General features: G+C 53.8%; 2 protein-coding genes across 5 annotated transcripts; one reads left to right on the forward strand and one right to left on the reverse strand.

Moving 5' to 3' along the window:
* Positions 1 to 5890: 5890 nt before the first annotated feature.
* SWI5 (SWI5 homologous recombination repair protein) lies at positions 5891 to 11130 on the reverse strand (the record flags this gene model as incomplete). The annotated part of the gene is made up of 6 exons (XM_082656277.1): positions 5891 to 6182; positions 7687 to 7781; positions 8593 to 8714; positions 10451 to 10499; positions 10827 to 11003; positions 11105 to 11130. The coding sequence occupies 6 exons, from the start codon at positions 11128 to 11130 to the stop codon at positions 6118 to 6120; spliced, it is 534 nt and encodes a 177-aa protein (XP_082512403.1). The 3' UTR covers positions 5891 to 6117.
* A 134-nt stretch (positions 11131 to 11264) lies between these two features.
* On the forward strand, positions 11265 to 27635 carry GOLGA2 (golgin A2). 4 transcript variants are annotated; one of them, XM_082655863.1, is made up of 27 exons: positions 11265 to 11356; positions 12643 to 12765; positions 13715 to 13795; positions 16670 to 16786; positions 17061 to 17104; positions 17206 to 17269; positions 18036 to 18095; positions 18294 to 18374; positions 19184 to 19222; positions 19497 to 19559; positions 19646 to 19739; positions 19843 to 19949; positions 20875 to 20933; positions 21235 to 21376; positions 22128 to 22214; positions 22321 to 22428; positions 22623 to 22710; positions 23211 to 23548; positions 23852 to 23965; positions 24700 to 24924; positions 25006 to 25081; positions 25291 to 25382; positions 25642 to 25860; positions 25950 to 26052; positions 26148 to 26254; positions 26328 to 26478; positions 26568 to 27635. In XM_082655863.1, exons 1-27 carry the CDS (start codon positions 11273 to 11275, stop codon positions 26783 to 26785), a joined length of 3084 nt encoding a protein of 1027 aa, XP_082511989.1. In that variant the 5' UTR covers positions 11265 to 11272; the 3' UTR covers positions 26786 to 27635. The 4 variants fall into 4 exon arrangements, with proteins under 4 accessions (XP_082511989.1, XP_082511990.1, XP_082511992.1 ...); XM_082655864.1 differs by having other exon boundaries at positions 25294 to 25382; XM_082655866.1 differs by lacking the exon at positions 16670 to 16786.
* The last annotated feature ends 125 nt before the right edge of the window (positions 27636 to 27760 follow it).

The following is a 27760-nucleotide window of genomic DNA, read 5'->3' on the forward strand; positions in this document are numbered from 1 at the left end:
ATCAGAAACGAGAAGAGCCCTAAGATGGCAAAACAGGCCAATCTCCTTCCGGGCAAACCAGCTGGGCAGGTCTGCTGGTGCCAGGGTGGAGGTCGGAGGAGCAGAGCTAGCAAATGCCTGGGCCTATGAGAAGGCTCTGGGGAGAAGCCAGATACAATCTCACCTAGGTTTGATCCAGAGCTGGCTCTTAGGGTCTGGTGGCTCTGTAGATGGGCTTGAAGATGGCTGGTTTGGAGGCAGGATTTGATTGGATGTTATTCCTGGTGGTTAGAAGCAACCTGTCAACCATCCAGGAATGCTCACCGGAGAGGCCAGATATCAAAAACACCTGGGGAGCTTGTTACAAAAAATACAGGCCTGCCCCCCTACCAAAGCAGAATCCCTAGGGAGGAGTTAGGGACCCATATCTTTTCCTTTAAAAGCCCTCTCAGGTAATTGTGACACTCAAGAGGTTTGGAAATTATTACCTGGTCTTTAAAGAGAATGACTGTGGGGACTTCCCTGGTGGTCCAGTGGGTAAAACTCCGTGCTCCCAATGCAGGGAGTCTGGGTTCAATCCCTGGTCGGGGAACTAGACCCCTCATGCATGCTGCAACTAAGACTCGGTGCAGCCAAAATAAATAAATATTAAAAAAAAAAAGAGAGAGAGAGAGATTGATTGTGGAACTTCAACCTTGGAGTTGGCCACTTAGCTTTGTTTCCTTGGGAAAGTGACTTAACCTCTCTGAGCTTCATTTGCCTCATCTGGAAAATGGGGCTAATGATGTACCTCTTAGGGCTGCCATTGGAAATACTTGTTGTAGTCATGCTGAGCTCTAGGCTTGGGGCCTGGCACAGAGTATGTGCTCCCAGTGTTGGCTGCTATGAGTATCATTGCCGCTGAGATCCTCTGGGATTCTGGAATGAACACGAGAGGCTGAGGAAGCTAAAGGCCAGGAGAGGATCTGCTCCTGTTCAGAGTTCCCAGTGTTGGGGATGAGAGGCTCCCTGGGAAGGGAGCGAAGTCTCCTGCTCAGAGGAATCAGGAGAGAGGTGCCAAGGCCAAACTCAAGGTAGAGGCCTCTAGGTCAGGGCCTTGGGCAGGTACAACTTCGAAGAAGCACAGTGAAGATTTGTGGCTAAGACCTTGGGCTTAAAGGCTCAGAGTTCTGGATTCAAGTTCTGACTTCTTTTGTTAATGTATGACCTTGGGTGAGACTCAAGAGAGGCTGAGCCTTGGGCTTCCCTGGTGGCGCAGTGGTTGAGAGTCCGCCTGCCGATGCGGAGAACACGGGTTCGTGCCCCGGTCCAGGAGGATCCCACATGCCGTGGAGCGGCTGGGCCCGTGAGCCATGGCCGCTGGGCCTGCGTGTCCGGAGCCTGTGCTCCGCAATGGGAGAGGCCACAACAGTGAGGGACCCGCGTACCGCAAAACAAACAAACAAAAAAACAAAACAAAACAAAAAACATTAAAAAAATCTCAAAATTTAAAAAAAAAAAAAAAAGAGAGAGGCTGAGCCTCGGCTGGGAGGAAGACAGCTCACCATCAGCCAGGCTCTGGAGCCAGACGGGCTCAGCTGCTTCTTGGAACTGTGACCTTGAGCAAGTTACTCTGCCCCTCAGACCTCAGTTTGGAAATGGGGATACTCCACCTAACCACACTCTGGTTGGGAGGTGCCAGTGAGATACTGCCCATGAAGCACTCATCTCCCTGCTGACCCACAGGTTTCAGAAATGTTAGTTATCTCCATCAACCCTTCTCTGGGGAAACCTTCAGCTTGTGACTGGTTTGAATGGTGGCCGTCACCTTTCATCTGGTGACAACACCTGACTTGACAGTACCCAGAGCTTTCATCACAGAGCCTCCAGGCGTCAAGGTTGCGGGCCCCTCAGGCACCACTCTTCCATAACAGACGCCCCCGATCTGGCCTTCCTCCCCTCTGCAAATTGTCCTCTGTTTCTGAGCAAAGCTAAAGTGGGGTGTTATTTGGTGACACTGCCTCGATGAGGTCAGGCTGCCCGGAAACGACCCCTTTCTGCCCTCAGGGATGAGAATACAGGCTGTTTTTCATTAGTGTTTTGAACTCTAGTATGTACCAAATGATGAATGTTTTGGAGTAAGGTTTACACTGAATGTGATCAAACAATGTTCCTGCACTCACAGTGTCAGCTGCCCTTGGTAGCCCGTTTCCTAGCACCATCAGGGCACGCCCTGACCAATGGCACGTGTCACTATGCACATCTCACCACCAGTTGGCTCCTTACTGCCCAGGGTGGCGGTTGGGGTCACTTCAGACTCTGGGAGAGGTGCTGCCATAGAGAACCCCCTCTTCTATGTGGGGCATTCTGAGGATCTTGTCTGTGGCCAGTGGCTTGGCAGGACCAGACCTTCCCAGGCAGAGCCCTCCCAGGAGCAGCTTCCCCGGCAGCTGGACGCATCTCTGAGCAGACACTGCCCCCTTGAGGCCTCTGCTTGCCATCACACCTGGGAGCGCTGACTTCACACAGAGGGAAGTGGACCCAGATGATGCTTTCCAAGCATCCTCCAGGGGTGCCTTAAAATTGGCCCCAAATGCAAAAGTCTTTGGAGCACTGGCAGTGTATTCATTCTCAATTTGAGAACCTGGAATCTACCTTAGTGCCTTTTGTTGCCTTCCAGAAGAATGCAACTCTGGGCGATCATCAGAAAACAAGTGCATAGCCACAGGAGGTCTGTAATTTGTAAAGAGGCAGGGGGATCTCCCTGACGGTCCAGTGGTTACGGTCCAGTGGTTAGGGCTCTGTGCTCTCACTGCCGAGGCCCCGGGTTCGATCCCTGGTTGGGAAACTAGGATCCCACAAGCCGCATGGCAAGGCGGAAAAAACGAAAAACCGTAGAGGCAGGGATTTTAGGGAACTAGTGAGAAGTGTCCTTGCTTTCTAGTAACATTTGGAATTACGGCTGGAATTAGGGTTGAGGATAAGGTTAGAGTTAAGCAAAATGACTAGTATAGAGTTAAAGAGGGAAAGATATCTTGCTGTAAGTTTTTTTTTATATAAATTTACTTATTTATATTTATCTTTGGCTGCGTTGGGTCTTTGTTGCTGTGCACAGGCTTCTCTAGCTGCGGCGAGCGGGGGCTACTCTTTGTTGCGGTGCGCAGGCTTCTCATTGTGGTGGCTTCTCTTGTTGTGGAGCCTGCTCTAGGTGAGCAGGCTCAGTAGTTGTGGCACGTGGGCTCAGTAGTTGTGGCTCATGGGTTTTAGAGCACAGGCTCAGTAGTTGCAGCATGTGGGCTCTGCGGTGCGCAGGCTTCAGTAGTTGTGGCTCGTGGGCTCTAGAGTGCAGGCTCAGTAGTTGTGGCGCACAGGCTTAGTTGCTCCACGGTACGTGGGATCTTCCCGGATCATGGAAGATGATCATGGATCGAACCTGTGTCCCCTGCATTGGCAGGCGGATTCTTAACCACTGCACCACCAGGGAAGCCCTCTTGCTATAAGATTTGAAATTAGCTACCAAAACGAGGTGGGAGAAATAAATAAAATAAAAGGAAGGATGAATTAATTACAGGAAGGTCAACGTTAACTAGCTAGATTGAGAACTAAGAGAGTAAGAAGTGGTGGAGGTGTGGAGACGTGGTCCTACAACTGTGGTACTGACAACAGTATAATAACATTGCATGCTGTATAGAGAAGTGGGAAAAAAAGGGGAAAACCACCAATAATCCTACCATCTTAACTAAGCATTATTATGGTTCATTCCCTTTGTTTTTGCTTCCTACATGTCTTCTTTTAAAGTCTTTATTGGATTTTTTTCAAATCATAAGAGTTAAATTATAGGGACTTCCCTGGTGACACAGTGGTTAAGAATCCGCCTGCCAATGCAGGGGACACGGGTTCAAACCCTGGTCCGGGAAGATCCCACAGGCCACAGAGCAACTAAGCCCGTGCGCCACAACTACTGAGCCTGAGCTCTAGAGCCTGTGAGCCACAACTACTGAGCCCGCGTGCCACAACTACTGAAGCCCGCGCGCCTAGAGCCCGTGCTCTGCAACAAGAGAAGCCACCGCAATGAGAAGCCCTCGCACTGCAACAAAGAGTAGCCCCCACTCACTGCAACTAGAGAAAGCCTGCGCGCAGCTACGAAGACCCAACGCAGCCATAAATAAATATAAATAAATTTATTTTAAAAAGTATTTAAATTATGAAACTTGTAAGTTGTGGAAAGTAAAAACCACACCCATCTCAAAAAAAAACAAAAAAAAAACAAAGACTGGCCCAAAATGCAGAGTTGGGTTACAATTGTGTTTGGGAGAGGCTTCGTTCCTAATCACTCTGCAACCAGAGTCCCTTGGAGTCCTGGGTTCACTAAATTCTCGGCCTCTGGGCCTTTGTAAATAGTTTCCCCCCTGGAATACTACTCTCCCACGTTCTTGTCTGGCTGACTCCTTTTACTGTGCAGGCTTCGATGTCTCTTCTTCCAGCGTTTCCCCAATGTCCCGAATTGGCTGGTGCCGCTTAAATGTGCTCCTGTAACCCCATGACAACCTTTATCACGTTACACTGTCATTGCTTCTTACTTACTGCTGGCAGAGAAGCGCTGTGTGGCAGAGACCCAGACACCGTGACTCCCAGCTCCTCCTTCTGCAGACAGAGGCAGGATAATCCAACTGTCTGCGATCTGCAACAGAACCAGAGCATGGGCCTGGGTCACGCCGTCCCCTGAGCAGGACGGGTTGCTGTCCAGCATTAAAGGGGAGCTGGACTGACGTTCCCAGGTGCTGGGTCCCAGGCAGTTGCTCATCAAATCCCTGAAGCACTCTCTGGAGGTAGGTACTTGTGGCTGAGACAGCAGCTGGTCCCCATCAAATACCTGGGTGCTCACCCAGAGCAGTTCAGGCCACATGACTAGCTCTGGACCACTGTCTGTGAGCAGAAGTGACGTCTGCCCATTTGGGGGTGAGTCGGTTCAGAGCTGACGTGTCTTCTCCATCTCTTTCCCCCAATTGTGGGTTCCAGTGGTGAAGCTCCAAAACGTAGGAGGGCCACCAGATCCTCATTGGACTTTGTGAAACAAAGGCACATTTACTGCATTTAGCCAAGGAGGTTTGGGGGTCGTTGAGGCAATTCATGCTAATTGCCCTCATGCATACGGCACTACTATCATTTCTACTCATCGAGGCCAAGACAGCTGCCCACGGTCACACAGCTTGTAAGCGGGCAGAGCTGGAACTCAAGCCCAGGCCTGACTTGCATGGCTGGTGTTTAGAAACTAAACGTACTTCACCTCATGAAAGCCTGTCCCCAAGCACTGCTCTAACTTCTGAAATCTCATGAGAATGTCCAGCGGGAGCAGTCAGAATACTTGGCGGGTCCGAGTGGACTCCTGCTATTCTGGATTGCACTCCGCAGTTGCAACACTCAAGCTGTACTTCTGCCAGTGATGGTCGTTCAGGATGAGCAACACGCGGTGAGGAAATGACAACAGCTCACCCATGCTTGGCAGAGAATTACAACTGGGGAGTGGAACCCTGATTCTATAGATCAGGGAAGAATTCCTCCCAATGTCACTATTTCACTCTCAGCCCTTACCCACTTGTTTCCCAGCCCAGAAAGGCAGTGTTGCACACCAGAAGCTTCAGAGTTAAGACCTGGGCTCAAATCCCTGCTCTGCCACTTACTGGCTGTGTGACCTCAGGCAAGTTACTGTGCCTCTCTGAGCCTCAATTTCCTCATCTGTAAAACGGGGATAGTAATACTAATTCCTCATAGGATGGATTGAAGCACTAAGAGATAATGGATATAAGGCACTTAGTACAGTGCCTGGCACATGGAAGTTTGTTATAATCCAAGGCAGGCTCTCTTTTTCCAGGGTAGGATCGGGGGCTATCAGAGGAGAGGGAATCATACAGATTCGCACCCAAATCGCTCATATGTTTATTTACAAACAGGATACACATACACATACACAGGTATCACTGGAACATTTCAGGAACCTCAGGGCTGGGGACACCCCTTCCTGACTCGGCTTGGGCTCTCTAGAAAAGGGCTTCTGACACTTTCTCACTGGAAAGCCTGTAGGTGCTCTGGTTGGGCTTTCACTGCTTCTCATGTCCACATCGGCCTCTCCCAGTGGGCCGTGGACAAGGGGCTGTGAGCTCAGTCATTCATGTCCAGGTCAAATTCTGGATACAACTCTTTGGTGGTGACACCTCGGATCACAGCTGAAAGGAAGGAAGGAAGGAAGGAAGAATGTCCAGTGGGAGAAGTAGGAGGGAAAATGGCCAAAATCCTGGCCTACCCAGGACCCTCTCCAGCACTTTCTTCCTGCTCCCCTAGTTGGCCCAGATAACCCTCCTGCTACCCCTTCCAGGCTCCTCCACGGTGGGCCCTGTCTGGTCCCTCCAAACTAGACTCACTTAACCCTCACCCACGTGAAGCAGCAGCAAGAGTCATGTGCTGAAAGTGTAAGTGTACACTCACATTGCATCAGTGGCCAGCTGCAAACCCTGGCCCATGTGCATGCCCTTGCCACTTGGTGATGCCCTTCCTCATGCCTCCTCACAGACTCTTCTCTCCTCCCAAGGGAAGGGGTCTCCTCAGAGGCCTGCCCTGATCACCCTGTCTCATCCCCACCTGCCACCCTGTTCATACCTCAATATTTTCCATCTGTCTTTTGTCTCCTTCACTGCACTTAACACATTTTATAATTCATTTATTTGTGTTCCTTTACTTCTTGACCATTCCCCTCCCCCACCCCAACACCAAAACGTAAGTCACATGAGAATGGAGACACTCAAGTGTCTGGTTCACCAAAATGTCCCCATACCCTGTTGAGTAGCACAGAGTAGGTGCTCAGGAAATACTCACTGAATGAATGAAAGAGGACACTCCGCCTGCTCCAGGTCCTATGACCTGGAAGGACAGGTCTCAAACTGGGTTCTGTCGAAACAAGAGCTTATTCCCCTTGGCCTCTAGGCGACAGTCCCCTCACATTCCTTTCTTCTTGGGCCCTGATCGTCCTCCACCCACTTCTGTTTTCTCCCTCCCCTCCTTTGAGACCCATTCCCCACTGACACACGGAGAAGCCCTTCCTGCCGTGGAATCCCGGATGCTGATGGGCAATTCTGCGACAAGAGCTACAACTCAGGCAGCCAGCGGGCAGACAGCCCAGCTCTGGGCACTGTCCCAAATGGTCCCTGCTGGCTGAACATCAGAGTGGCCACCGATCCACGCCAGGTGATGGAACCAAGGCCACCTACACGTTTCCTCACCTCCAAGGCGGGCTGTCCCAGCCAGCTCAGACACACAGGTGCCTGTGTCTCGGCTCGGCCCTCTAGATAGTGAGACTGTGTTCGAGCAGGAACAAAATACCCCTTTAAGCCACAGAGTTCCCCTTGCACTTTCTGCCTCTGTAGCATGTCGGCCACCTGAGGCGAGGCTGGGGTCTCCATTGGTCTGAGTAGGCCCCGGAGGACTGGGAACCCTAGTCCTCAGGCAGGCGGGTGAGCCCAGACTCAAACCTGCCTATAGCTCCAAAGCAGGCTCTATACCCGAGGGAAAAACCGCAGGCACTCAGGTAAGAGCTGTACAGCTGCTTCGCGAGGTGGCCAGGAAGGGGGAGGGCATTCAGGGAGCGTGGCAGCTGAGAATGGTAGGGGGGTTGGGTAAGTTTAGAAGGCCCAGGAGCAAAATCCCACCACCCCTGGGGCATGGGGACTCCCTCACCTAGTCTGCCTAGCAGCATCTGGCCTACATCCTTGATGTCATTATACTCATGGAGCTGGGAGATGTGGTCCTCCAGTTCATCGACACTGTAGCCTCTGGGGTGAGAAATGGAGAGAGAGAGAGAGGGAGAGAGAGAGAGAAAATATCGTTGAGAAAGCTGCTCCAAGGTTCAGAGAGTAACGAGGCATCTATTTAACAAATGTTCACTAAGGGCCTACTGGGTGCTTGGCATTGGGAACTAAGATAGTGATGCCAAGATAGACCCTGCCCTCATGAAGCTTAAGGTAGGGCAGGAGATCTGCCTACTCCCTCACTCCTGGCACATTCTCCCTGTACTCTTAGGGAGGCAGCCTCAGCCACGCTGGTACTATGTAACCCTGGTCACAGCCAAGGGATTCACAGATGGGCACATGAGTGGCTAATCAGATCCCCTCAAGGGTGACATGCACATTCAAAGGCTGCTCAGTCTGTGCCATGTGACTGGAGCAAAGGGCATGGGAAAACCCAGGAGTTGTGGAAGAGCCAGCTTCCCCTGGGCACTGAAAACCCCACCTGCGGAGGGAGGACAGAGCCCATGTGCGGACAGAAGCAGAGGTAGAGACCGTGGGCCCCAGAAAAGACTGGGAGAGCCATGGCTTTCCAGTTCCCAGGTCCCCTTATTCTCCTGGGAATTCCTGGCACAGTCCTGTTTTTATGCTAAGCTAGGTTGCAGTTACTGGGCACTAGTTAAATGTTATCTAGAGATTCCCTGGCAGTCCAGTGGTTAGGACTCGGTGCTTTCACTGCCATGGCCCAGGTTCAGTCCCTGGTCAGGGAACTGAGACCCTGCAAGCTGCATGGCGTGGCATGGCCAAAAAAAAAAATAAAAGTTATCTTAAGCACACTGAGGAAGCCAAAGAGACTTACTCAGATATTAATTGGGAGATTTCCTCGTCCAGCATGTCCTTCTTCTCCTTCAGCTTCTGAACGTCAAGGTGCAGAGAATCCTCGCTGGCCCCATCAGCCTGGCCAGACTTGGGAGATGGCCGCTGCGTGGCACAAAGAGTCATAAGCCAGACTGACCAATTATCTACAATTCAGAACCTACACATTATCCCCCAATATCCACTCCCTGCTTCTGGTTGGTAATAGACACCCTCCACCCCAGAATAAGACATTTCCCAGCTTCCCTTGGAATTAGATGTGGCCCTATAACTAAGTTCTGGCAAGTGGAACTTAACTAGAAATAGCATATGCGATGTCTGGGAACTGTCCTTCCAGGGAAAGGGCATGCCTTTCTCTAGCCTTCCTCTTTCTTACCAGCTGGAGGGATGCTGGAGTTGGTGTCTTGGATGATAGAGGTTATGGGTCCCTGATGACTGTTGGTCCCTGAAGCCACCATTATTTGGGGTTTTCTTTCACTCCCAGCCAAACCCAACTTTAACTAAAGGGCCCATCCTGGTTCCCAATCTGACCCCAGAGAATCTTGGATTCTCCTGTCAAGTCTATGATGTCACTGGCTTTATAATCGCATTGGGTAGCAAAAGCCATCCCTGGGGCTACAGTTCATCTTTGTCCTTTCTGCGTCTACAAGCTGTGAAGGGCGGTGCCTGGTACACTGCTAATTTTCAGGAAATGTTTGTTGGAGCAACTGTATAATACAAGAGACCGAGGAAGACGTGGTTCCCATTCTTAGGACAGGGGATTTTAACCAGTCAGTCAACACATCGTGAGTAAACACTAGCTACCATGGCAAAGGCTCCAGGGGTTCAGCAATGGATAAGACATCAAGCCCGGCCCCCTGCCTTCACGGAACGTATAGCCTAGTCCCAGACATAGAACCCCCAACAGTCACGCTCTTCCTCCAGAAATTTCCGTTTAAAGCTCTGCTCACAGGTCACACGTCATCAGAAAGTCCTTTCCTGACCACCCCGTTTACATGGCCACACCTCAATCACTATCCTTTTGTCCTGATGTTTTCTAACATCTATCACCACCTGACATATTGTATATTTCATTAATATTATTTTCACTGACGGCCTTATACCACTGGAGTGTAAACACCATGACGGCAGGGACTCTGTTTTATTCACCGCTGATTGCCCTGTGTCTACAACAGTACCTGGCACATAGTAAGCACTATTTCGAATGAATTCGTCAAATTGAATGAGTGAATGACAAATAACCAATCAACTAACTACCAGTCTGAAAAGCGCTTTGAAGTTGAAGTACAGTGTTCCAGGGGAGTGGCTAACAAGGCTATTGGCCTGAGCCCGAAGTGGGCCTAAGACTTCTCTGAGGAAGCTCAACTTTAAAGGATGAGTAGGCATCAGTTTGGCAAAAAGCTGGAAGAAAAAGTATTCCAGACTTTCCAGACTAGAAATGCCCTAAGGCAGGAGAGAGTACACGTATTTGAGGAAAACGGTGTGGTTTCCATGTGGGTAGAATGGGTGAGGGAGGGATAGTGGTGTGAAAAGAACAAAACCAGCCAGCCACTTGTGGTGCTGTCAGGAAGGATGAGAGACAGAGCCCATCTGGAGAGCCTGGGGGTACCACTGACAAAGTACAGGACGCTGTTTCTTCTTTGAAGCTTGGTGGGCAGGAGGAAAAGATGGGGAAGGACTGAGGAATGACCTAGAGTTTCTCAGCAGAATGAGGTCAGCTGGGGGAAGACCTTGAAGAGGACTGGGGGTGGGTCAGCTGCTGCTGGGGACGGAGAGGAGGGCTGGGAGCAGCAGTGGGGTTGCAGGGTGGAGGGCAAGGAAGGGGGCACAAGCATACTCACAGGGGATCGGAAAGCCCCGCGGCAACTTTTGGAAAGTCCTGCTTGAGTCCTGTAGAGGAATCCGAGGGAAAAAGGCTGATTGGACCTAGAGGCCGCTTTGGGAGGAGAGGGGTACTGTGAGGGTGTGAGAGGAGGAACTGCTGTGAAGTACAGAGACCGGGACTGGATCCGGTTGGGAAGAGGGTAGATAACGCTCCCGGGATCGGGGTAGGGATCCTGGAGGAAGGAGAGATTCTGATGTGGAGCAGGGGAAGCGGGGGGGTGGTCTCTGGAAGCGATCCCTGGGGAGAGAAAAGTCTGGGGCAGAGCTTCGGGGAGTCAGGAAAACTGACTGGGAGGAGATGTGCTTTCCCCCTGCTGTCCGCTCCTCGCCCACCTCCTCAGCCCTGGGGTCCGGGGCCCCTGACTCGGGGAGCTCTGCAGTGCCGGAGGGTCCAGGGCGGGTGCGGAGAAGCGGCCTCTCAGGTCCGCCCGGTATTCGCAGTTCTCTGACGCACACCGAACCTCCACAGAGCTATAGCTACGTAAGCACGCTGCGAGATCCGGCCCCGCCCTTCCCCGCCGTTCGTCGACCAGGTGGACAAGGAGAGCGGCTGCGCACGCAGTCTTATTAGGCCTTCCCCCGTCCCTCCTGGTAAACTGTGGTTTAGCCACGCCTCTTTCCCTTTCAACTTTCTCATCGACTAATAGGATTAGGGATTTGAGGCTCTGCTCAAACCACTGCGGCCTAGTAACGCCCTGGTCCCTCCTCTTTTGGCTTCGTCTCACAGCGGCGCTGTGGCTGCCGGAAGCAGTTCCGCAGTGCTTGCCGGGATCGTGCTGATGTGGCCCCCCCCCTTTCCCCCGCCCCGTCCCGGGATGTCGGAAGAAACCCGACAGAGCAAATTGGCTGCGGCCAAGAAAAAGGTAAAACGTGCGGGGTCGCGGCTCCCTGACCCAGCCCGAGACCCCTCCGACGGCCGGGCCATGGCCAGAGTCTGTGCTGCCTTCGAGGCACACGGGGCGAGCCTCTCGGCGCCCCTTGGCGTCCCCCTCCAAAAGTATTCTCAGCCAGTCCCGCCCCCCGGCAGCCCAGCCCCCGCCCTCGCTTGTCACCCCGGGGTGACTTTGGGCCGGTGACCCCGGGGGCTTCCCGCACCAGGCTCGGCCCTCGCCTCCTGCCGCCCAGAACCGGACCTCCTGGGTTCCCTGGGCTCCCGGTCTCAAGGACCTCGGTCCTGGCCTTGCGTTCCCCTCCTCCACCGCTGAACGGCGACTCGGGCATCGGTAGGGAGGAGTGGAAAGTAGTTACGTCATAATCCCCCTCTGAACTGTCATTACCGCCACGAGCCCGGTGTTTGATCTTACTACCCAGTCCCCCTGTGTTTTCACATTCTTTCCGGATTCTCTGGTCGCAGCACAAATTTCTAGCTTGAAGGGGACTTGGGACTATGGGACCTAGGTCCCACCTGGGTTTCAGGCTCCCTCACTCTAGACTGTACCCCATCCTTTGGTGTCGATAGCGTAAAAAGCCAGTGATCTCGAAACATTGACAATATCTCTGGGTGGCAGTGGGGAGAATGTGCTTTGTTTAGTTTGGTTTTTTCCCAGGTTTCTATCCAGAGAGACTTTCACAGTTTTAATCTGAATCTTCTACCTTACATTCTAATGCGCTGTGATTCTGAGACCAGAATGCCCGTCATTCAGTGCTCCTTTGGAGTGAGATCTGCTTATCCTCTGTGGAACAGATCGCGTGAAACTGAACTTCACAGCTGGGACTCTTTCCCAAATCATCATCTGAACATGGGTTGCCCTGAGTGCCACAGGATAAACATGGGACTGGAGCATCAGTTTTGCTTGATTCTCTTAAGAGAGAAAAAGCCTTTTATATTAATGTGCTTAGGGATGACGTTTGCATAGATTTGTAAGATTATAATAGACTTCTCTCTGAAATGGTGTTTGGGTTGTCCTCTTTCTGTTACGTTCCCAGATTCACTAGGGGTGTGTGCCTTCACTGCCTTCTGCCATTAGGATACACTGATGTAAAAGTTTGAGAAGCAGTGGTGTGCAGCTCTAAAAGAGGTGTAAGAAAGGACCCTGATGTCTGATTAAATGTTTACTTTTCCACCTCTGCTTCCTGTAAACTGTAAAGTAAGATGTGAATATAGGGGGCTTATAGGTCTCATGAGCCTCACTGCTTTTCCTTTTTGCAGTTAAGGGAGTATCAGCAGAAGAACAGCCCTGGTGTTCCTGCAGCAGCTAAGAAAAAAAGAAAGATCAAGAATGGCAGTAGCCCGGAGAAAACCACTTCTGGTGGTTGTCCTTCACCTGAGGATGTGAGTCTTGCCACCTTCCAGGGATGGGGTGCTCAAGGGACAGCAGGAGAGGGCAGTGGTTAAGATTGTGGAAGAAATGTCAGATATTGGCTAAGAAGTTTGGGTTTGAATTCTACCTCTCCCTCTGTTGGGGATATGGTTTTGGGCAAATTGTTTAAGCTCGTTGGGTCTCTGGTTCCACATTGGTAAAACTGGGGTAATACTGTCTTACACTTACGAAGTTTAAATGAGATTGTTGTGGTTTTTATAACAATCCCCTAATACAGGGCCTGGTGCAGAGTAAACATTCAGTAAAGAGTAGTTGCTATTTGACTTACTGCTCTGGTGATCTTCCTCAGCCCCGTCCTCAGTGGGAAGCCAGGCAGTGAGAACAGCCTCTTGTCCTCAGGCTCTCCATTTAGAGGCACCAACAGAACCCCAGGGTGTGGTGAGGAGAGTCCCTAGTCCCTTGGATTAGGAGATCATCTGAGTTTCAAGGCCATCTTTGCCACCAGCTTGCTGGGTGACTTCAAGAAGATCACTTCTTCCCCTGGGCCTCAGTTTCCTCATCTGTAAGATGACACTGTTGGATCAGATCCTTGTCTTTCAGACTTATTTTTTAGCTGTAGCCCACTTTGTTCAAGCGGACCCTTGTTCTGAAGTCTGGTTTTTAAAAATCTGGGCCTGAGGGTCTAAGAAGCTATTAAGAGCTGCACTGTTGGCCTAAGGAGCTATGTGACTGCATTGTTCCGGGGACTTTTCCATCTGTTTACCTTGATTTCTGCCTCTGGCAAGGCAGCAAGTGGCTGTTTGGATAATGGCACAGGCTGTGGTATTGATCCCTTTCTGTCTTTTCCAGCATTCCATTGCCCTGAACCCATCTCTTCTTCCTTCCCTGACTCTCTTGCTTCTCTAAGCCACTTTTCTCTTTCTCTCCCTGCCCTTGTTTTTCCCTTTTCGCCTCCTATAGATTCAGGACATTCTGAAGGTGCTGGTGTCCGACCTTAACCGCTCCAATGGGGTAGCGATCCCCCCATTGGACAAGTGGAAGGTGAGGCAGTGCCGAGACCCCCTCTCTGGCTTGCTCCCTCCCAGCTCTGCATGCCCTGAGGCTTCTCTGGTTTGGGGGATACTTGGCCTCTGGCTTATTTTATGTTGCTGTCATTAACCCTGGGCCTGTTCATGTCTGCTTTTCACCTGCTTGGTTGATTGGGTTCCCCCCTGACCCCCCCCCCCCATCTTTTATCGTCTTGGAGAAGGTGAGATGCTCCTTGGAGGTTAAAGGTAACTTGGGAATAGCTTCCAGAGCAGGTGTGTGGGATTTGGGCTCTTTGAGCCTCCAGTCTGAATGTCCGTGGTGCTATCAAACTAGGAGAGGTTAAATAAAACCAAACCTTCAAGTCTTGGCCCCTGGGCATCTGACCCCAAAAGACCAATAGACCACAAAGTAGTTGGTGATTTTTTTTTGAGTTGATCAGTTCATTTTGGTTTGGCAGTAGGGAATGTAGGGTTAAGAGAAAAGGAGTTTGCATTATAGTTACAAGGATTGAGGTTATTTTTTTCAGTGGAGCTATCTGTAAGGGATGTGAGGTTAACCAAACGCATGAGTGGTCAGGACATTCTGCCCCTATTCTCTTTTAAAAATTAACTGGACATTTAACCATATTCAGTGGGCCCTTGAGAGCAGAGGCATGTTGCTAGGGGCTGTAGAAAACAGATGAAAGAAACATTTGGAATATGGCAATATTCCAAATGCTCGACAAGGCAGAGCTTGGTTCTAAATGGACTCGAGGCTGGAGGGTGTGGCATTTGAGGCCGGTTTGAAGATTAGAGGTGGGTAGCAGTCATCCACATTGAGAGTAGGGGAAATGGGAGTCCCAGGCAGAGGGTGTAATACAGGTAACAGCCAGGATTATGAGCTCGCAGAGTACTTTCCAGAAAGGCGGGGAGCCTGGGGTGCCCCTGGACTAGGAGATGACCTCCTCCGGACATGATGTTGTCACTTCCTCCTTAATTAACTTCCTTGGGGGACATCTGCCAGGCTAGAGGAGTAGGGCTGGAAGGGGGCCAGGTCCTGCTGGAGATGGGCACGGGGAGAGGGGCTGGGACGGGGAACTGTTGGCTGGGCTTAGAGAGTCTTTCAATCATCAGGACTGCTCATGCCCAGTCGGTCGGGTCTGTCCAGGTGCTGTGACTCACCTTGTTGACTCAGAGGAGATGCTGGGTGGCACGGAGGGGAGCGCAGGCCTACAGGAGTCCCGAAGCTGTGCATCTGTACTCTTGTTCTAAGACCCTGGGCCCGCATCCTTCTGCTCTCCTGGAAATGAAGACCCAGATCCCCATATTCCCTTCTTGTCGTTTTAAAATCCTCTCTATATCAATAATTGTTTCTCACTTAAGTTTTCTGCTCTAGTAGTGCAGGCCTGTGATTGCAGTATCCTGGGCAGAGCTGATGACATTTCCAGAACTGAGGACTAGTGGATAGAACAAAAACGTTTTTTTTTTTTAATGGAATGGGACATTGGAGGGGAGTGGACAATGTTTTTTAAAATTCCATACTTAGCTATATGACTCAAAATTATGAAATAACTTGGTTGCTCACAAAATTGTCATATTAAGTATATTTAAGTCCTCAGAAAAAGACTTTTTTCCCCTTCTGAGCTTTCTTGTTTCTAATGCTAGGGATCCGTGGGCACCCAAGAGGCCAGGAGGGACCCAGGGCTCGCCAGGGCCCCTGGCTAAGAGTGTGCTCCCCTCCCACAAAGTCTCGTGCCTAGCCAGCTGCTGAACCCCTGCTCTTACCTATTAGATTCAGTAGTCCAGGTTGACAAGGCAACACCAGGTTCTGGCGTCAAAGGTCACAGCGTGGACAGTCACCAAGCAAACAGCTTGATTCATCTTCAGCTCCCCAGGCTCTGTGCTGCTTGCTCTAAGGAGGGCAGTAGCTTTGGGTTTTCAGAGGCCAGGGCTGAGGCTCCAGAGAGCAGGCAGCCCTTTCCCCCAAGAGAGGTGCAGCCTCTTCCTTCCAGACTCAGCTTCGTTGGCCAGGCCTTGGCTCCCCGGTGCTCTTCCCTCGTCAAGCTTTGGCTTATCAGCCCTCTTCCCCATCTCACCTATTGAACATTAGATCCCTTGAGCCAGAGGCTTGGAGTAAGTGTCAGGCCTGAGCCTGGAGAGAGGCCGAGTGGGGCTCTGGTCAAGCAAGTGGATCCATTTGGGCCAAGAGAGAACTTCTCCATGGCTCCTGGCCCTCAATCCCACGTTTGTTCTCCAGGATGACAGGAGTCAAAGCGTAGACGTCTTACCTCTGGTTTCTCAGCTGTTTCTTGGTTGGGTAGGTGTTTTGGAGCCAGGAGGTTGGGATGGGTAGTGGCCATGGTTTTCTTTTTACCTGTAAGAGCAGGGAGAGCCTTCTCGTTGGGCAGCTTCTTTCCCAGCAAAGGCCTGAGTCATGGAGACACACCAGTAGTTGCAGGAAGGAGGGAAGGAAGGAAGGGAGAACAAGAAGAAAGAGGCAGATCGCTCTGCTCCTTCATCACTGCCACCCTCTGCCCAGCGTGGGGCCCCGGGTGAGGGGCCCTCTGGGCACAGACTGGCTTTCTGGAAGAGCAGGGCCTTGCTTCTCCCTGACTTGGCACACCTTCCTTCCACCTGCTGTAGCTGCCGTAGGTCAGCCAGGGAGCTGAGCTCCAGGGAGAACAAGGCCCTCGTGTTCTCGAAGGAGGCTGTGCAGTCCCGGAAGGCTGCAGACTGGCCCGAGGTCTGGGCGAGCCGTAGCCACCCCCCAGAGTGGCTCCCAGCATGTGTGACTGTCACTCTGACTGCAGCAACACCTGTCCTACCCGCTCTGCACCCCTCCATTCATGGCAGTGAGGCGACTTTTGCCCTGCGTGGCCCCCTAACCCCCTGCTCTGTTCTGTGACAGGCGCCCAAAGACCGCGCCGCTCCTGTTACACCGTCTGCTGATGACACCGTGTCACCTGGCGGTGTCCCTTCCCCCTGTGCTAGTCCCCCCCGTGTCACTAGCATGGCATCAACTCAGGTTCGTGCCTCTTCCCCCTTGGCCTGCTGCCCCACTCTGTGCTCACCCCCTCCTCCTTCCTGGAGGACTGGACCTACCGTGGAGCCTCTTCCCCTTTCTTCAGGTAGCTTGGCTCCTAGAGCAAGGCGCCCTTCCTGAGGACTGGGGTGGGGGAGGCCAAGAGCAGGTTCTCCTTGAGGTGCGGGCAGACGGAAAGCGGTTGGAATGAGCTTGGCGCCATGGGTGGTTCTTACTGGAAACTGAATGACCGATTCATACGTTTCTTTCCAAACAGAACCGTGATGCTGACAATGATTCTAGTCCCGTTGACGAAAGCACGTGAGTGTCTCCCGCGGGGCCAGCAATCCCTAGGCCACTGCCCGTGACCCCCTCTTTCCCATCGAGCCTCCTGCACCCCTGACTGCTGTGTTCATCCTCAGATCTTTCTCATCCACTGAGAGCCTGCGACAGCTATCTCAGCAGCTCAACGGTCTTGTGTCCGAGGTACCACCCCCAAAATTGGAGCCCGGAGTGGGCTAGAGAGGGAAGGAAAATATGACGGAAAGAAACCGAGACAGAGGTTCCCAAGAGGAAGGGAAGGTCCTGGGACCAGGCAGCTTGGCTGGATGATGTTTAGCTAGTCATTACTTCTCTGAGTCTCTTTTTTTTTTTTTTTTATAAATTTATTTATTTATTTGTTTGTTTGTGGCTGCATTGGGTGTTTGTTGCTGCACGCAGGCTTTCTCTAGTTGTGGCGAGCGGGGGCCACTCTTCGTTGTGGTGCGCAGGCTTCTCATTGGGCTGTCTTCTTGTTGCAGAGCACGGGCACTAGGCGTGCGGGCCTCAGTAGTTGTGGCTCGCGGGCTCCAGAGTGCAGGCTCAGTAGTCGTGGCACACGGGCTTAGCTGCTCCGCGGCATGTGGGATCCTCCCAGACCAGGGCTCGAACCCGTGTCGCCTGCATTAGCAGGTGGATTCTTAACCACTGTGCCACCAGGGAAGCCCTGAGTCTCCTCTTTGACGCTGTCCAAATGAAGGGGTTGGATCATGAGATTGGTTACATCATTTTATCCTGTAGATGAGAGCTGCTTGGGAGGGGGGGACAAGGGGGAATTAAGAACGAGGAGAAATTGGCACAGGAAGGAGTTAAGGGGCGGGTGGCAAGTTAGGCAGAAAAGGAAATGTTGCCAGTCGATGGGGAAGATGTTGGAGGGCTTAGGCCTTGAGGGGGATAGATCACGTTTCCATGTGAACCCTTTCATCTCTCCTAGTCTCCATCTTACATCAACGGGGAGGGTCTAGCATCCTGTACTGACATAAAGAATCTGGAGGTAAGGGGGCCTGCACTGTGGCCCGGTGACCCTGCAGGCCAGCCCCCACCTGCCCCCACCTCCCTCCTCCCACAGCGGGGGCTGGGTGCCCCACTACCAGCTGACACAGCCCAGACACCCCCCAACCCTAGTGATCGCTCTCTCTGCCTCCCCCACCCCTCCTCCAAGTCCTCCTCTTCCTCTCTGCATGCGCCTCAGAGCCGGTACCAAGAACTATCAGTAGCCATGGACTCCAGCAATCTAACAAACAAACAACTCAGTAGCAAGATAGAGCAATTGGTAAGAGTCCAGCGTTGTCCCCGGATTCCACGCTGCCAATATGGGGCCCCAGTCTCACCTTGGGGCTCTGAAGAAAGGGGCTGGGGACCCCGGTGCCAAGGGAGAATGGGGTGCAGGGGGGCCTAGGTCTCAGCTGGAGGGACCCCGAAGCACGGCACGCAGCATGGCTCTCTCTGTGGCTGCCCTCTTTGCCTACTCTGTTCTCCAGAGACCCCCGCTTGAGTCCTCCCCACGCTTGCCCTGGGGCTGTTGCCTGTAGGGGGAGCACTAGCTTGACCGGTGTGTCCCAGCCCTGACTCAGCCCCTGATTTGTTCCAACTTGGACCTTGGACAAGTCAGCTGTCCTCTCTGGGCTTTAGTTTCCTGAGGAGGTAGGATTAGAGGGTGTCCAAGGTTCCTTTAAGCTCAAAAAATCAGAGATTTAAAGGTCCTTTTCGTTCCCATATCTTTGCTCTTAAGAACAGAACCTGGCCTGCAGTGTGTGCTCAGGAAACATTCCTTGAGTGAATGAATGCCCCCTTCCATATTGTGAGCTGGCAGAGGGTGGTCTGACCTTCTCAGACTCCATTTCTAGAGGTTTATGTCATTGTCCCTTCAAGGGAATCAGATCCAGACTCTCACTACTGTAGCCGTGATTAAAACTTCCCAAGACCCAAAGTCTCTTAGCTTACGAAGCGTTCATCCATTTATGTCCCCATGAACTCTCCCTTTCTAACCCATTCCTGGCCCCTGCCCGTCCCTCCTCCTTGGTCTGAGGATCGTGAGAAAGGGGGACAATCTCAGTCACCTTCCTATGACTCTCCCCACAGAAACAAGAGAAACAGGAAACTTTGGATCGACTGGAAAAAGTAACGCGATTTCTTTGTCTGCTCCTCCCGTGGCTGATGGGTTTGGGGGAGGAGTCAGATGTAGAGGCCCATTCTCCTCTTGCCTGCTGGCAGCCTGGAGAAAGAGGGGGCCTACCCCCTGCCCCTCCCCGCCCATCCCCTACTCCCGGGGTGGCCAATTACCTGTTCTCATCGGTGGGCCTGTCCTGGGCCAGTGATGACATTCTGGGGGCTATATCCTTTGCTATTTCACCTCTGCCTACCAGTAAGAGCTGTTTCTTCTCTTTTCCTGCAGGAGAAGAAGGAATTTGAGAAGAAGCTCGTGAAGGAACAAGGGGCTCTGAGAGAACAGCTGCAGGTGAGTGGGCTGAACCAGGGTCCCTCACGGCCCCCAGGAAACATTGCTTTTCTGCTTTTAGCACTTGTTTGCCCTTTCTCTCAAAGGTCCACATCCAGACCATAGGGATTCTGGTGTCTGAGAAGACGGAATTACAGACAGCTCTGGCTCACACCCAACAGGCAGCCAGGCAGAAAGCAGGTGGGAATCTAGGCACCCTTTGACCCCTCGGCCCGAGGGGCGCACTGGCTGGCCTTCAGCGGGATTCCTTCTTTGGGCTTCCCTTCTCATGCTGTCATTTCAGAAGAGTTGGAGGACCTTGCTAATTGCCTGCGGTCATCCAGGCAGCGTGTGGGAGAGCTGGAACGGACGCTGTCTGCCGTCTCCACGCAGCAGAAGCAGGCCGATAGGGTGAGCCCAGCAGTCTGCCCATCCGCTGGAGGTGGTACGTGGGTGGGGTGAGCCTAAAGGTCCCTTCGGCAGCATGGAGTGACTTGCTGCCCAGAAGGCAGCACTGGCCCTGTGTTGCTGCTTTAAAGTTGTGTGATTGTGAGAAGCAACCCGGGCGCGAGCCCACAGCCAGAGCGCCAGCCTTGCCCTTTACTGGCAGCGGGCTCTGGCCCAAGTGCTAGGTGTTCGGGCTGTGAAGGTTCAGAACAGTATTTTTATCCGTTACCGCGCTAAGAGAGAGAGAAGTACGTGTGTGAAATACGTATAAGACAGGTGGGAAAGGATTCATAAAAGCCAGGGGACAGGAACAGGATGGCTGAGAGACGTGGCACTTCGGCACCTTCTGAGTTAGGGGCTGTGTGAGTGTATCATCCATTCAAAAAATGAACAAGAGATTACAATACAGTTTAATCCCCCCATCATATCTGTGGTCCCGCCCCGGGGAGAGAACATGGCTCAAGAGTCCCAGCTCTAAGTGATGTTAGGCGAGCCATTTAACCTCTAACGCTCCGTGTCGTTCACCCGTAAAATGGAGATAGTAATAGTAACTGCCTCCCAGGGTGATTGTGAGCTTGAAATGGGAATGTTGGCTGAGAGAGCGTTCAGGAAAGGTTCAGACGTGGGGCTGGTAACAGTGAGAATGATGGCAGTGTTACCTGCTGTCCCTGGGCCTGTGAGCCCGCCGTGAGTTAGAGCTCTCCACCTGCCTTTTCCACCCTTCCCGAGTTCTTATTAAAACCAAATGAGAACGTGAGCTTGGAAGTGCTTTGAAAAAGTATAAAGCCTGACACCAGGTGAGGACGTGTTGCTGGGAGTCGTCCTGTTGCTGCTGTTAGTCTGCATCTTCCACCTCCCTTCTCCTGACCTTGCCTCTCTGTGTTTGCAGTACAACAAAGAATTAACCAAAGAGCGAGATGCCCTCAGGCTGGATTTATACAAGAACAAGTAGGATAGGGATAGTGGGGGAGGGCTGGGAAGTGGGGAGGAGCCGAGGGAGCGGGTGAGGAGCTGGTACAGCTTCGCATGCGTGCAGAGCCAGGCTCTGCTGTCCCAGCTGTGCCACCGACTCCTGCTGTGGCCTCAGGCCACTCATGTCCTCTCTGTGGCCTGCCACTTGTGACTCTTGATCCTGGGGTCCCTTCCAAAGCAACTGTTCTGTGGTTCTGTGGCAAAGGTAGTGGGTTGGTCACCGGAGTGACCCTTTCTGTTCTTTACTCACGCCTCCCTCCACTACCGCCGGTCACAGCAAAAGCAACGAGGACCTGAAGCAGCAGACCTCGGAGCTGGAGGAGAAGCTGCGGGTCATGGCGAAAGAGAAGGCGGCCATGCAGCTGGGGATGGAGGAGCTGCAGAAGAAGGTGGAGATGTCCGAGCTGCTGCTGCGGCAGGTGGGCCTGGAGCCCCAGGGAGTGCGGGCCCCACCTGGCGGGGCCCGGGCCTCTTAGGGTCACTGTGGGTGGCCTCCGGCCAGGAGCCAGAACATTTGGATCCTCGTTCTGGTCCTGCCATAGACTCCTCTAGAGATAGGAGAAAAACTGGGGCCTTGCCCAGACCTCTGGAATCAGAAGCTCAGGGATAGGCCTTTTTTAGTTTTATTTTTAAAGCATCCTGGTTGAAAACCATTGTTTTATGGATGACAGTTACAAGGCTAGCCCGAGAGTCCGCTCCCTTCCTCTCGGGGCCAAGCCTCCAGGTAGACAGGGCGCTCAGGTCTCAGAGAGCCTCCTCTTTAGTTTTCCTGCATGCACAGTGATTCTCTGCCTTCCTGCCCTCAGTAAGGGTACGGTTAAAGTATGCCATGTTCATTTATTGGACTACTATGTAACCATTACAGAAATTGAGTATATCTTGTTTGCAGCAAAGTGAAATTAAGGTGCAGAACCATATATGATACACCCCGTGACAGCACAACTGCACTGTGCGTTAATTAAACGTGTTTGCGTGTGTATGGAGAAGGGTCGAGAAGGATACACACTGGATTGGGGTGGTTGGGGAGCCATGAGTATTTAGTAAAAATAAAGCCTGTGGACCTGGTTCTAATAACACGAGGACAACCCTGAGTTGTACGTTGACCTTTTGGGGGGCATTGCGTGGGGCAGCCTGGGCTTCCCAAATCCAACCTCATTTTTCACCATCCAGTTTTCTAGTCAACCTACCGCTGACAGCAGCCAGCAGTTACAGCAGGCCCTGAACGAGCAGGCACAGCTGGAGACCCACGTGGAGCGGGTGAGATTGTGCAGGGAGAGGGGTGCGGGAGGACGATGACCCCAGGTGACCGGGAGCAGGTGAGGCCCCAGACAGCCCGTGGTAACTTCTGTGCCCACTCTCGCAGCTGAAGGATTCTCTGAAGCAGCTGCAGGCAGAGAGAGACCAGTATGTGGTGAATATGAAAGAAGAGAACGCCGTTTGGCAGCAGAAGATGCAGCAGATGCTGGAGCAGGTGAGAGGTGACCTTCTACCCCCCTCCTTAGACAGGTCACCTGGGCATCTGTGAAATAGGAATCACGACACTTGCTGTGTGCAGCCAGAGGTGGAAGTGTGTATCTAGAGGGTGGGGGTGGAGAGGGAGGTGGTCGCCCGGCCTTGACCCCCTCCTGTGCTCTCCCCCCACCCCCCCACCCATGCTTTGGGCAGATGGGCAAGTTGAGGGAAGAAAAGGAGTGCAGCATGAGTCAGGTGCGGGAGCTGGAGACCAGTTTGGCCAAACTGAGGACCGAGATGGGTAAGCCAGGGCCAGGGGATCCGGGAGCAGGGTTGTGTCGGCGCTGGTGAGGGTGGCTGAGAATGGAGGTGAGTGGATGGAAGGGCACCGTGGCCAAGGGAAAGAGGTCTGTCCCAGGAGTTGGCAAGTCTTGCAGTTTCCCTGCGCCTCAGGGTCCCCATCTGCAAAAAAGGGGTGAAGTGCCCACTGTGGTCTTGAGCATAAAGATGTGAGGAACTCTGTCTGAACGTGTCTTGAAAGATTGAGCCAGGAAGCCAAGATTTGGGGCAAGGAGGCTGAATCAGGAGCTGTGGACCAAGAAGAGGGTGTTTTGGAGGGACTTCCCTGGCGGTCCAGTGGTTGAGGCTCTGTGCTTCTGCTGCATGGGGGCACGGGTTCGATCCCTGGTTGGGGAAATAAGATCCCTCATGTCGCACTGGTGTGGCCAAAAAAAAAAAACAAAACCCGGTTTTTGGAGACTGCAGAGGCGAGAGGCCCTGACGGTGTGCTCCCTTTCTCAGCTGTGCCTCCGCCTCAGGAGCCCCCAGCCGGGCCCTCGGAGGTAGAACAACGGCTGCAGGCGGAGGCCGAACAGCTACAGAAGGAACTGCAGAGCCTGGCACAGCAGCTGCAGGCTCAGGTGAAGGACAACGAAAGTCTGAGTCGCCTGAATCAGGAACAGGAGCAGCGGCTGCTGGAGCTGGAGCGGGCGGCCGAGTGCTGGGGGCAGCAGGCCGAGGAGCGCAGGCAGATTCTAGAGAGCATGCAGAGCGACCGCACCACCATCAGCCGCGCGCTGTTCCAGAACCGCGAGCTCAAGGAGCAGCTGGCTGAACTGCAGAATGGATTCGTCAGGCTGGTGCGCAGCCCTTCGCGGCCAGCCTGCCCTCCTCCCTGGCCAAGTCCTCTGGGGGCGGGGCGAGGCACTTAACCTGTCTGGGGCCTTGGTTTTCGCACCTGTAAAATGGGTGATATGGACCTTTTGTGAAATGGTGCCCACGAAGGCACGCTGTGAGTCGGAGAGCCCTGCTCCGAGGGTTATGGGGGGAAGGGGCAGACTTTCCTACCTGCCTCCACCCTTCCCTGAGCTGTGGGTGGCAGACACCAAGTTCTGGGGTCTCTAGCTGCATTGGGTGGCCGCTGATTGCTTCTCTCTGTGCAGTCCAATGAGAACATGGAGATAACCAGCGCGCTGCATTCGGAGCAGCACATCAAGAAGGAGCTGGCCAAGGAGCTGGAGCAGCTGCAGGGGAGGCTAGGAGAGCTGAAGGAGACGGTAAGCCCTGCCCCAGCGGGAGGGCCAGGAGATAGGCACCAGCCTCTGGGGAGCCAGGGACCTGGGGCCAGGACAGGTGACCCCAGAGTCCTTCAGAGCCTGTGACTGCTTGTTGCCCCCTGGCCTCTGATTTTCAGAGTTGAGTAGCCCTGGGCCATAGGTCATTGTCCCCGCTAGAGGCATCGAGCCCCTAATTAGAGGGGAAGAGAGTGTGTACGGTGGCCAGCTCCTTGGGTTCAGCCCTGGATTCAGCCCTCGCATCTCTAAGCCTCAGTTTCCTTATCTTAAAAGGTTAGCGGGACTTCCCTGGCGGTCCAGTGGTTGAGACTCCACTGCAGGTGGTGCGGGTTTGATCCCTGGTTGGGGAACTAAGATCCTGCGTGGTGGTGTGGAGCTACCAAAAAAATAGAAAAGAAAAAAAAAAGGAGGTTATCATTTTCCTCCTAGAGGTGTTGGAGATTAGAGAATCATGCATGTAAAGCCTTAGGCGTTCAGTGTGCACCTCACAGATGTTGGCTGGAGCTCTGCTTTTCCACCCGTCTGCGGCCTCAAGTTAAGATAGAAAGAAGCTTGCTATGAGGGCTGGGTGAAGGCGGCATGGGGCTCTGGGCAGCCAGCAGAGCCTCGCGGTGCCTGCCTCAGGCAGAGGGGTCTGTGCCCAACCTCCCCAGTCTATGGGCTCCGACTGCGGAAGTGAGCCACAGCCTGTCCTCACCCCCAGCGTCTTCCCGCAGGTGGAGGTGAAGAGCCAGGAGACTCAGGATCTGCAGCAGCAGCGGGACCAGTACCTGAGCCACCTGCAGCAGTACGTGGCTGCCTATCAGCAGCTGGCCTCTGAGAAGGCGGGGCTGCAAAAGCAGGCGCTGCTGCAGACGCAGCTCATGGACCAGCTGCAGCACGAGGAAGTCCAGGGCAAGGTGGCGGTCCAGATGGCCCACCAGGAGTTACAGGAGACCCAGGTGAGGGCGTCGGAGTGCTGGGCCCCTGACGGGAAAGCCTGCAACCTGTGTCCCTCCTCACTTTCTTTCCTGGCCTCTTAGGAGCGCCTGGAAACAGCCAACCAGCAGAACCGGCAGCTACAAGCCCAGCTGAACCTCATGGCTATGCCTGGGGAAGGTAAGTAGGACGGCCCGCAGGGAGAACACCCAGCCTGAGGAGCAGGGGGACTTTTAGCAGCATGGAATTGAGTTAGAAGAGACCTTTAGGACAGCGAATCCTCTTCCTGCAGCGAGTGAGGTGAGGGGCAGAGCTGGGCGGCACGCTCTCTTCCCGGCCTGCTCGCCCTGCCTTGTCGGGTTGTCTGAGGCCCCTCCATGTGTCCCCAGCAGGAGGTGGACCAGACGGTGAGGAGAAGGATGAGGAGGCCCCCCGGCCGAAGCTGAGCGTGCCGGAGGAGCTCGACAGCCGAGAGCTGCTGGTGAGCTGACCTCCTACTCCTTGCTTGTCTTACTTCCTACCTCCTCCTGTGCTTCCTCTCAGACACTCTTTGTGGTTTCCCTCCCTCTGACTTCTCTGGACCCCCAAGCTCCCCTGGGAGCCATAGTCAGATGCCATGTCATCCTTGAACCACAAGCATGCCCACAAAGACCCCGAGAGGAGGAGCATCCCTCCACCCGCCGCCCCTCGCTGGTCCTCAGTATCCCCCACAAAAGCATGCGCACACCTCTTGCCCGCAGGTGGCATTTTTTAACTCGGCCCTAGCCAGTGCTGAGGAAGAGCAGGCCCGGCTGCGCGGGCAGCTGAAGGAGGAAAAGCTGCGCTGCCAGCGTCTGGCTCACCTGGCAGCCGCGGCCCAGGACGGGGCGGAGAAGGAGGCCCCAGCCTCCGGGATCGGGGGGGACAGTGTGCCTGCGGAGACCCACCAGGCCCTCCAGGTGGCCATGGACAAGCTGCAGGTGAGTGGGTCGCCCCCAGTGGGGTCCAGGAAGGGTGGGGGCCTGCGGTCAGATCGCTGCCGAGCCCTGACCTGCTGTTGTGGCTTCAGGGCCGTTTCACAGCGCTCATGCAGGAGAAAGTGGATCTGAAGGAGCGGGTAGAGGAGCTGGAGCATCGCTGTATCCAGCTGTCCGGAGAAACAGACACTATTGGTGAGTGGAGAGGCGGGGGCCCGGGGCGGGGGGCCGAGGGCTGGATCGCGGCAGCCCCGCACCTGAGCCCTGTTCGCCCTCCCCGCTCCCCGCAGGAGAGTACATCGCCCTTTATCAGAGTCAGAGGGCGGTGCTGAAGGCGCGGCACCAGGAGAAGGAGGAGTACATCAGCCGCCTGGCTCAGGACAAGGAGGAAATGAAGGTAGGGGTCCTTGTGACCATCTCTGTGGGCGGGGGTGGGGTGGGGTGCAGGTGCTGAGCGCCTGTCCCTCCAGGTGAAGCTGCTGGAGCTCCGGGAACTGGTATTACGCCTGGTGGGCGAGCGAAATGAATGGTATGGCAAGTTCCTGGCTGCCCAGAACCCTGCTGGTGAGCCCACTACAGCGCCCCCAGCCCCGCAGGAGCCTGGTGCTGCCGAGCACGGTGGTGAGTAGCACCCTCGGGGAGGACCGGCGGGCGGGCAGGGGAGAGCTGGCACACCACTCCGAGCCCTGCCTCTCTCTTTCTCTACAAAGGTCTCCGCGAGGTGAGCCTCAAGGACAACGTGGACCCCACCCAGGGGGAAGCCCTGCGGGGCCAGACGACCCCTGAGAACCCCACTGCGCAGCAGATCATGCAACTGCTGCGCGAGATCCAGAACCCCCAGGAGTGCCCAGTCTTGGGTAGCAGCACCTGCGTCCCCTTCTTCTACGAGACTGACGACAACGATGAAGTGAAGATCTTGGTGGTCTAACTGCCTGACACTAGCGGGCAAAGACCGGAGACCTGGGGCTGGGGCGCTCTGCCCCTGTCCGTACCTGCTGCCCCGTCCCTCCTTCCTGGCACCCCTTCATCCCTAAAAAAACCCCTGAAAAGGGGTATAGCCCCCTGTCTAATGGGGGGAGACAAATAGGTGCAGACCCCTTGCCATCTTGGCCAGGGCTGTGTCTTGATCTCTGGGCTATTAATAGTTCCAGAAAAACAAAGAGCCGGAGGCTCAGTAAAGGTAGTTTATTTAAGAGGCTGCCGTTCTTGGGGAGCAGGGGCTCCCTGCTGGTCTCCTCACCCCCACCAAGCAGTCCTCCATTCAGAGGCACTTTGGGGCACAAGTGCCCCCCTCCCCCTTGCCCAGCCAGACAACTGGGCAGCACTCTCACAGGCCTTGGGCAGGTTGGGCAAACCAAGGCCAGGCAAGGACATAAGCTGGTGGCGGGGTGGGCTCCCTCCCCAGTGTTTATACTGTAACTGTGTAACATTTTGTATATTCTGGAGGTAGGGAAGCCCCCTGTATCACATTGGAGGTTGGCGCTGGTAAATGGGGAGGACCTTCTATTAAATATTTGGGGCTGGGGAAAATTATTTATTGATAGCGTAGGTCGGAGAGAGAAGGTGGAGGCGGGGACGGGTTTGTGCCCGGGTGATTCGACTCCTGTTTCACTTTTTATTTCAGAATAAATGAATTTAGCCATACTGCTTGTTCTTGCGTGTTCCTTTTTCTTCTGTCGCTGGGTCCTGTGCCGTGAGCACTGAACAGGGAGTGGGTCCTGCCAGCAGAGGGCAAGCTTCTGGTTGTGCTGGTCCCCAGTGTGTCTGAGCACATCCAACCGGGCTGTTAAGAGATCTTCCAAGGCCTGTCACCTGCATGCTGCCTGGTGAAGACTGGGGGTTCCCGGGGGACCGCCGTGGGGCTCTCGGGGCAGTCCTGCCTTAATGGCGGAGAGACTCAGAA

Source organism: Grampus griseus, assembly GCF_964374135.1.
Source record: "Grampus griseus genome assembly, chromosome: 6".
Taxonomy (NCBI): Eukaryota; Metazoa; Chordata; class Mammalia; order Artiodactyla; family Delphinidae; genus Grampus; species Grampus griseus.

What these genes read in the sequence shown, in the direction of transcription:
- GOLGA2 (XM_082655863.1), top strand. Translation starts at nt 11,273, where the DNA reads ATGTGGCCCCCCCCCTTTCCCCCGCCCCGTCCCGGGATGTCGGAAGAA. An exon ending in AGAATGGATTCGTCAGGCTG is followed by an intron (nt 23,549 to 23,851) that starts GTGCGCAGCCCT and finishes CTCTCTGTGCAG; the next exon opens with TCCAATGAGAACATGGAGAT. An exon ending in AGGACAAGGAGGAAATGAAG is followed by an intron (nt 26,255 to 26,327) that starts GTAGGGGTCCTT and finishes CTGTCCCTCCAG; the next exon opens with GTGAAGCTGCTGGAGCTCCG.